The following is a 9,950-nucleotide window of genomic DNA, read 5'->3' as shown; positions in this document are numbered from 1 at the left end:
TCTAGTTTCTTGAGTTCTTTATATATTTTGGAGATCAGACCTTTGTCTGTTGCGGGGGTGGTGAAGATCTTCTCCCAGTCAGTGGGTTGCCTTTTTGTCTTAGTGACAGTGTCCTTTGCTTTGCAGAAGCTTCTCAGTTTCAGTAGGTCCCATTTATTCAATGTTGCCCTTAATGTCTGTGCTGCTGGGGTTATACATAGGAAGCGATCGCCTGTGCCCATCTGTTGTAGGGTAGGGAAGACTATTTCTTTCGCTCCGAGTGTTTCTTAGTTTCTTGTCATGCTTTGTGTGGGATTGAGGCCTCTTGGTCCTCTCTTTGTCTATCAGGACACCCATCCTCACCACCCGTGGTAAACACCATACATGGCAAAGTCCTGGGGAAATATGTCCGCTTAGAAGGATTCAAACAGCCTGTGGCCGTCTTCCTGGGAGTCCCCTTTGCCAAGCCCCCTCTTGGCTCCCTGAGGTTTGCTCCACCACAGCCTGCAGATCCCTGGAACTTCGTGAAGAATGCCACCTCCTACCCTCCTATGTAAGTTACTGGGGTGAGCCTGGGTCTCTTTAAGTGGAGATGTCTGTCTCATTGTGGTACAGGGATGAGTCAAAGGGATCTTATGATTGCCTATACTTTCTTTTAAATTTTGATCACTTTTTTCTATTATTGAAAATAGATTTTTATATAACATATCCTGATTATGGTTTCCCTTCTTCTAACTCCTCCCAGCCCCTCCCTCCTTTTTCCTTTGGATGCATAATCTTTCTGTCTCTTGTTAGAAAACAAACAAGCATCTAAGAAATAAATGATAAAGTGCAGTAAGATAAAACAGAAACAACAAATTGGAATAGGACCAAACAAACAGAAGAAAAGGAGCCAAAGAAAAAGCGTGAGTAACACCTATAGGTGCAGAGAAACACATGTTCACACACATGGGAACTATAAGTACAGAGAAACACATGCTCACACACATGGGAACTCCACAAAAACAAAACTGGAAGCCCTTTTATGGCTCCATTTTAGGAGCAGTATGGAAACCTAACAGAGTAGAAGCTTCTTCATGTACATACCTATAAGGCAATCTAAGTGAAATTACCAAATAACAGGAGAGACAGAGCCCTGACTAGACACCTCTCATAACCAAATACAGATTCCTGTTCCAGAAATGGGTTCCATCTATTCTAGCTGTTGTCTAAGGGGATCCCTAGTGAACTGTAAAACAACCCAGGCTGTTTATGCTCTCCACACACTGACAGTAGAGCCCAATTGCTGAAGACAATACCGACATAACTCACTGAATGTGGAGAAGTTGAACTGGAGCCTACATAAAGCCCTCACCCCGTCAGACTAGTGTTCCTGGGATGGAAGGTCCTCTGCATCCTCTCAAAGGATAAAAGTAAACACCAACCCAGCTACAAACCACCCCACCTTACAATGGCAATATGTCTGCAGGGTATTTTGTTGTAGAAGTAACACAAAGCTTATGGGAGTGAAGAATCAATATCTGGTTTGATTTAAGACACACTCCATGAGGTGGAACCCATAACCAACACTGATTGGGTGGCCAAGAACCAGAGACTAGATAGCCCAGGGACTTAGGATAAAACCAAATAAAATAAAATTAAAGTAAAAGAAATTCCCATATATATGGAAATTTCTCTTTTCATAGAAATATAAAAATGTTATCTAGCAAGCCATTCCCAAATAATAAATATACTGAAAGAATGATTTTGTCTGTTGGGAAACACAGCAACAATCACAACAATAAAAATTGCGATGCTGCATGTCTCTAAATACCAGTAAAGCTGATCTCTTCACCCATTTTGAACTCTTAATTTCTCTTCCTATTCTGAAGAATATTATGCTCCTGTTCTTGGTGGTCTTGGGAAACATCCCAGGATGGAGATGTGGAAGTTATCCGAAGCTCTGAGACAGTGAGAAGTGCCACCTCATTCTCCCTGTTCAGAGTTAGGAGGCATTTATAGAACCATGGGATTCCCTTCAGGAGCTGCCTTAGTCACTGATGCTCCATCAGCAAGATAAACCATCAGCGCAAGCAAGGTTGGGCCTCAGACAACATGACCAGTGTCAACCTGGTGCAATTTGGGTGTCCTCTTTCCTTCCCAGGTGCTCCCAAGACCCAGCGGCAGGGAAGCTCCTCTCAGCACTCTTCACCAACAGAAAGGAGAGCATCCCTCTCCAGTTTTCGGAAGACTGTCTCTACCTAAACATTTATACTCCTGCCGACCTGACAAAAAGCACAAGGCTGCCGGTAAGCCCGTGGATCACTGGTCCTGACCTGTGGATTCCAGCATCGATCTCTTCTGTGCACTGGAAGGGGGATGGGGGAAGCTGCGGGCAGGAGTACTATAGACAAGAACTGAGTCGCAAGCCCAGTGACGACAGACCTTGGTTGAGGTTGCCCTGCCTCTGAGATGCACACCTTAATCTTCCAAGTTCTCTCACACTAAAAGTAATATGACCAGTAATAATGACTAGATGGAATTATTATGGTGAGAATTTGATCCCCACAGTAGGTATAGGCTAATTTGCATGAAACTCAATGTTGAATGTAAGAGAAAAAAGAGCAAACCAGGTGATGAACCTTTTAAATTTTGAATAGATTTGATTCAATATATTCAGCATAGTCCCAATATATAGGGGACTTCAGTAGATACTGCTAGTGTGCAAATAAATTTCTTTTATTTTTAAGAATTTGCAATTTGACTAATATGACTATTAAGAAATTATTCATAATGACAGTCAGACTAACACGAATGTTATATTAGAAACAAAACACAATTTTCTCATTAGATTTGAAGTTTTCATAGAAAGTTTCTTTAATTGGATTATAAAATAACATGATTTTAATATGCACAAATGATTCCTAGAAGGACCATGGGAATGAGTTGTTTTGGAATTTGAGGGATGGGAAGCGAGTACAGTCTGAGAAGTACTTCAGGACCAGCATTTGATTCCCAAAACCCAAGAGAAAGCAGGATCTGTAATCTCTGGTCAGGGAAAAGAGATCTGTGGTTCTCTAGGGTCCAGTGGAGGTACCAAGTCCTAGATCCTGCTGAAGGGACCCTCCCTCAAGAAACATTGAGCAGGGTGCCAACACCAGACCTAAGGCTGGCCACTGGCCTCCACATGTCCACATTTGAACATAGACATACACTCAAATGTGTACATTTGCACAGACCCGTACCCCTGCTGGAGATTGCCCTGCCTCCCTCTTCTGAATGTTCCAAGGACTAGAGGGAGAGCACAGTGATACCACCACAAGTTCAGCTCCGAAGGAGAAAACAGGGTTCCAGACCCTCAGTTCTTTTAAGTCTCTCAGGCTTTGCTCAGGATTTTCTTTGTATGTAAATCCAATAGTCCAGTCTCGCCAGCCTGTTAGCACATGGAAACCCTATTGCTCTTAGAAACCCATGAATCCATACATTCTCACGCTTGAAGGTCCACAGTGACATCCCAAAGCAAATTCCAGTGCAAGGTTCATGCATCCTAAGTCCCCATGGATCATCTTTTTGGTGTTTTCACAATGATCATGTAGTTCCACTCAGGATAAATCCTCAGCCCCTGCAAAGCCCTAGCAGTCCATTTCCTCTCCAAACAAGTTAAATGCAAGAGACCAAGTGATGATAAATTCCTCAATGAACCAAGATAAACTTGATTGTCCATCCCATCTGGCCATGTCTTGCCAACGGCACACAACCCTTGGGTCTAGATATGTCTCAGAAGCCCCATAGGGCTCTGTGATAATCAGAAGACTGGGGAAGATGTGTCTCATCATTACCCATTCGCAGAGGTGCCATAGAAATGCCAAGTGCCACTCTTCCCCAGAACTCCCCAGGCTGGGGCTGTAGCTTATGTAGCGATGCATGTGTAGCTATTCTCTCCTTGTCCAGGTGATGGTGTGGATCCATGGAGGTGGAGTAGTGGATGGGGCATCCACCTACGATGGACTGCCCCTCTCGGCTCATGAAAATGTGGTTGTAGTGACCATTCAGTACCGCCTGGGCATCTGGGGCTTGTTCAGGTGAGATACCCAACATTCTGACTTACACATTAGTCCCTGGGTCCGTGTGCTTTCTGTTACTGCAGCAAACGGCACGGGATATGTGACTATAGAGATTCCTAACTTACTTACCTTTGAACTAGAGATGCTAAAAGCCCAAGATTGTACGGTTTCATCAAATGAGTCATTGTTGGGAGACTCTGGTTGTGTCAATGCATGGTACATAAATAAAAATAGAAGCTGATTGTGCAGACAGATGATATGGTGGGAGAAGGATCCCAAAGAAAGGAGTAATGTTGCTTTAAAAGATTAACTAGTTCTCTGGGGAGCAACCGGGTCACAGAGAACTGGTTTAATTCCTTCCCAGGGCAGTGTCTGCAGAGATCAAAAGAACCTTCCTCTGAGTCTCAGCTTTCACAGGTCCCCTCACTGCCTGATAAGGCCACAAGACAGACTAGGGCATGGAACTGGACCTTTGGTGGGCAAACCATCTGCAAACCCTAATGAACAATACAAGTCCTTGCTCCAACCCTAGTCAAAGTCCCATGCATCTAGACTGATAACCATCATAACCATCTACTGTTATAGGTCTATTACTTTAATACTACAACTTTTCTGTACAGGACTGAGCCAGCTCTGTAAGACACATTAAGTCCTGTCATTCCTCTGCACAATGGTTCTGTCTTACTTCCAATGATATAGAAGTCTTTGCCAAAGCCACAGTACCCATCCCTCCTGCATCTCACACCAGCATCTCTCACGCTTCTGTTCCTGCGGTCCTTGTAACCATGCTTTCCCTGCTCCAGCTCCCTCTTCCAATGCTTGCAAGACTCACTCCTTCATTTTATTCAGACCTCTGCTAACTGCCACTGACTAACGAGGTCTTTTCTGGCTATGCAATCTAAACTACCATGCTACCATTGTGTTTTATGTCCCATCCTAACACCCCATTTCCTTTAGACCCAATTTTATTTTTCCACTATCTTTTTCTATATTTATTTCTTCTGTTGCTCTATGTACTTCATTAAGAGACAACTGTAGTTAGAGATTTTCTCTGTTTGTTTTTAGATGAGCCCTAGCATTTAGACCCTGGTTGTGTGCATGTTGGGAGGTCCCTGAGTACATAGTACCCGGATGGTGACGGTAGGGACCACAAAGACCACCACTGTAGTGATGAGTGGATAAACGAGTGCTCCTCTTGATAATATGGAGCCCAGCCTTAGTTCAGAGAGCACACTAAGAGCCCTAGTTCAGAGAACAGCCATGACATCTCTGTTCCAACTCACCATTGTCTTACAGCACAGGCGATGAACACAGCAGGGGGAACTGGGGTCACTTGGACCAGATAGCTGCACTGCACTGGGTCCAGGACAACATTGCCAACTTTGGAGGAGACCCAAGCTCTGTGACCATCTTTGGAGAATCAGCAGGAGGTTTCAGTGTCTCTGTTCTTGTAAGTGTTTCTAACTCCACAGAGCACCAGATAATCCAGGTGAATGGCTGGGTTAAAAAGAGCACCTGACAGGGGAACCCACAGAGACAGCTCACCTGAGCTCATGGCAGTTCATGGACTCTAGACCAGGACTTAGGGAGCCTGCATGGGACTGATCTAGGCCCTCTGCATGTGTGCGACAGTTGTGTAGCTTGGTCTCTTTGTAAGGCTCTTAAAAGTGGGATTAAACCTGTTCCTGATGCTCAGCTGGCTTCAGTGAACCTGTTCCCCATACTGGATTATGTCACCCAACTTTGGTGCAGGGGAAAGGGCATCAAGTGATCAAGGGCATCAACCTTATTGCCATGCTTTGTTCAAGCCCATGGGAGGCCTGCTCCTTTCATAATGGAGACAGGAGGAGTGGATGGGGAGGGGGTAGATGGGAATGGAGAGGGAAGGGGAGGAGAGGAGGGAGAGAAAACTGTGGTTGGTATGCAAAATAATCAAATAAAAATAATTTAAAAAAAGAGCACGTGAACAGAATCCTAAAGATGAGTGAGTTACTGACTTCCCCCATGAGCATAAACTCTTTTCTTTCCAGGTGTTGTCTCCCCTGGCCAAGAACCTCTTCCACAGGGCCATTTCCCAGAGCAGTGTGGCCCTTAATCCTTGCCTGTATGGGAGAGATGCCAGACCTCTAGCAAAGGTATGTGTCACTTTGGACCACTCCTGTGCCCCTTCCTGTGCTCTCCAGGAACCCCAAGTGTCTTTCTTGCTGTAGGATTCAGCTGAGGTGCTCCAGGGATCCCTGAGCGAGAATGGGTATGCAGTAAAGGCTACTGCTTTAAGGACACACTACACTTCATGTGTAACCTCAGGCCATTCTGCCCACGTTTCAGTGTCTCTAAGACGCCATCATCTCCTGCGCATACCATCTGCGCATCACCCTTGTTTGTGAGGGGAGAAGAGAAAGAAAGACACGGAAAGAATGCATGACTTATCTAAGACAACAGTGTGTCAGAGGTGGGATCTGAAACCAGATAGTGAAAACAGTTTCTGTAGCCACATTTGATTTTGAGAACATTAAGTTCTTCTTGTGTTTTGGGGGAGAGAAATTAGATCCATTTGATCAGGCACCAGAGGCATAGAGATTGTATAATAAGACCCAGTTAGTGTTCTACTTAGTAAAAGAAGTTACACTCCGGGACTCAGTTTCTGGATTTGCTGGTCTAAAATTCTGTCATCAGTCATCTGTTGATTTAGAAATTAGGAAATGGTAGAATCAATCCACTCTCTGCATTGAGGAAGGGAAAGGATGTGCTTTTGACCCCTAATCTCTTACAGAAAGTGGCTGCTGTTGCTGGCTGTAAAACCACCACCTCAGCCATCATGGTTCACTGCCTGCGCCAGAAGACAGAGGATGAGCTCCTGGAGGTCACTCAGAAAATGGTGAGTGTGTCCATCCTAGAAGCCCCACCCTGTATACCTGACCCAAGGTTTCATGTGTTCAGCTATGTTTTGGCTTCGTATTTCCTTAAATAGTTTCCTGTCTCTCAGAACTGTCAACCTTCCATCTAAGTTGAGAAATTTTTAATTTCTTTCTTGTTGTGAAATATTCAAATATCAGAAAGCCAATAACATGATGAGAAATTACATGACAGACCCCGCCCCCCTACTTTATCAAAACATAGTATTTTGAGAAATGGCATACTGTGTAAGGAGTTCAGCAGTGAGAAAGCCCAGGCTCAAGGAGCTTGGAGCTGGGTTCTGTGAGGATTGCAGTTTTCAATAAAACCAGTGAGAAGTCAGGGTTCTGGAAGGTGGCAATAGTCAAATGATGAGTCTGCCCATGGGGACTGTCTTGAGCCAAGAGCACTTTTCGCCAGAGAATAACTGACTCCTTGACTAAGCGTGGTCTTCAAGTCTCCCATACATAAGAAAGGAAAGTTTGAAGCACATATTACCTGGTGATCCTTATTCTTAGCCATGAGTGCAAATGCTAGGAGATAGAGCTTGAGAATTCACTGCAGTTAAACAGAAAGCACCATAATCATTTGTTTGTGTGTGGATTTTAAACTTAGAAAACCCTGCAGTAATTTAATTTAGGATCTTGCTGTATAATGAGTTAGGCCTGAAATAGTTGTAGATGAAGAATTTGAATTGTGCAATATTTTAACATTACCATTTTCATATTTTAAGATATAAAATGTTCCCTATTCGCACATATAACTATCAACCTGAGTTTTGGGGATGAGACATCCAGCAGAAGACATTTAAGGAAAATGTCACAATTTATGCCAGTTGGTGTAGAAAACAAACACACAGTAATAGTTTTCTAGATTTCAAAGATACTCAATTAAAGTACTAGGATTGCCATCAGACTCCCTACCAAATTATCTCTGAACTATCAATTCATCTTCATAACCAAATCCTGTTCATCACTTTTTTCATAAGTCTAGTAGAGATGCATCTAAAACTTTGAATTAATCCTTTTCCAGTCTAATTAATCATTATCCAGGAATCATTCAGTCAATCTCAACTAACATATCTTTGTCAGACCTCCAAAACAATAGTTTGTTAAATATCTACCTCTTCCTTTTCATCTGCATTTTCAATGAATTCACATAAATAAACAGTACATGTATTGACCAGCTACATCTATACATCCATGTGATGTCTGTGTGTCCGTCCATTTATGACCCATACAGAGGGGAGCTAAAAGGGAAACCATGAGAACATACACTGAATGATTTTCTGAGCACAGCCAAGAAAAGGCCAGGATGCAAATGTTTCAGTGTGAGTGCAGGATTTGGGGTTCTCTCATCTCAGATGAGAACAATCTTCAAGATACCTTGAATGAAAGAAGAAGTGTGTTGTACAGAATTTTCAAATAATCAAAATATCCTGGAACAAATAGCTTAGGATGTGGCAGGATCTAGACACTTTGTTGGGAATGTGTCTATCTCCATTCCTTCCCATTTGAATTTGAAGAAGGGTGTGGGAGTCTTCTCTCTAAACTAGTTTGCTTTCTTAGCAGGTTAAAGACCTTAGAATTCTAGATTAACACTCTACATGCATGGGAGGCAACTATACTAAAATATTCAGCAGTAATGTTAAAGGTATACTTAGCTTCCCAGGCAGAGTTTTACCAAGATCTCTGACTTGCATGAAGCAGACTGTAAGAGACGGAAGACATTAGGAAAAGAAAAACCAACTGGGAAGTTCCATCACTGCATTAATCCAGGCAGGACACCTGCTGGACACTGTGCTCCTGCATTCAGTTGTCTGCATTTCTGGAGCTGGAGGAAGGAAGGCAAAAGGCAACAATGCGGTGGAGGGAAAATGAGGTTCTGTTGTCCATCCCGCCTGTAGACTCTGGATACTGTGCACCCCTACCATCAACTTGACTTAATAACTATGCTCTCCACGAGAGCCAACAGGGTGTTGTGCTGGAGAGAGCAGATGATGGTGAGAGATGAAAAAATAGAGATCACAGTCAGAGGCCTGAGACATCCTCTCCTTGCCCTGGAGACCCTGAGTGGGTCCCAGGCCCTGTCTCGTCACTGCTGCTGCCCCTGATCCATCCTGCTGCACCTTATGCCCAGACCCTGAGGACACAGCATAGGGTCCTCTAATTCTGTTCCCACCAAGGAATAATCAGGAGAAAGGACCTAATATTTTAGGCTGAAACTCAAAAGGATCTGCTTCTAAGGGAAGTTCCTCACCCACCTTCTCTGATGTTTTCTCCACAGAAGTTTGGTTCTCTTGATTTTGTTGGAGACCCCAGAGAGGTAAGGGCCTTTGCTTTCTTTATTGTGAGTGTTGAATCTTATGAATTAAATCCCAAAGAAAGGACGCTCCTTTGTAGAATTCTACTGTCCCTTATGTGTTTTCTGCTCAGACCCAGTGAGGGAAAGTCACTAGCTCGGGTAATACAGCCATGGCAACCAGGGACAGGGTAGCTGATTCCCAATTCAGTTCTTGTCCTCAGCAACTGTGTCTCCTAGAGTCACCTATCCCCCTCCAGCACACATTTCCTGCCTCTAAAATGACACTGTCAGGGAAGGATGAACCAGACTTTCCAATGGCTGAGATGACTAGCTAAGAGTCCAGGAGCCCTCACCTAGGAGCACAGTTCTCAAGGGATGGTAAAGGGTAGATGTATGAGAGGGGCCTGACTGAGACCTCGGTGATGAGGATATTGCCCTGCTCCAGCATCCAGAATACACGAGTGGGGCCTCTCCTCTCCCTGTCCTTCTCCCTCCTAAGCTCTGACCAGGACCTGGTGATGTCAGGTATGTAGCATCTCCAGTCTTGTCCCTTCTGTTCCCTCCCTGTGGAATCCCCATTCTTACTATGTGGAAGGAAGGATTTGGGAGCTGGGGCATTAAATAGACAAGATTTCCTACGTTCTTAGAAACTGCTCTTCCGGTGGGGCGTAGTATCAGGAAAACAAATTGGTAAATCATGTTGTGTTTCTGGCAGTGGCAGAGGAGAGA

General features: G+C 44.1%; 1 protein-coding gene across 2 annotated transcripts in view; it reads left to right on the top strand.

The window, feature by feature from the left end:
* The window catches only part of LOC126502582 (liver carboxylesterase 1-like), a 103,454-nt gene that overhangs the window by 4,133 nt on the left and 89,371 nt on the right, over nt 1-9,950 (top strand). For both annotated transcript variants that reach the window (XR_007591977.1, XM_050143725.1), the window contains exons 2-8: nt 328-532; nt 2,123-2,267; nt 3,910-4,040; nt 5,319-5,472; nt 6,053-6,157; nt 6,796-6,900; nt 9,204-9,242. Coding sequence is in view for 1 of the 2 variants with exons in the window: in XM_050143725.1 (XP_049999682.1) it covers nt 328-532; nt 2,123-2,267; nt 3,910-4,040; nt 5,319-5,472; nt 6,053-6,157; nt 6,796-6,900; nt 9,204-9,242 (884 nt within the window). In the remaining variant the exon portion in view is untranslated. The remainder of the gene's footprint in view (nt 1-327; nt 533-2,122; nt 2,268-3,909; nt 4,041-5,318; nt 5,473-6,052; nt 6,158-6,795; nt 6,901-9,203; nt 9,243-9,950) is intronic.

The sequence above is a fragment of the Alexandromys fortis genome, unplaced genomic scaffold (genome assembly GCF_014885135.2).
Source record: "Alexandromys fortis isolate MF-2015 unplaced genomic scaffold, M_Fortis_MF-2015_v1.1 scaffold_1, whole genome shotgun sequence".
In the NCBI taxonomy this organism is placed as follows: domain Eukaryota; kingdom Metazoa; phylum Chordata; class Mammalia; order Rodentia; family Cricetidae; genus Alexandromys; species Alexandromys fortis.
Note: the sequence above shows the minus strand (reverse complement) of the source record. Positions and strands in the feature narration are given on the sequence as shown.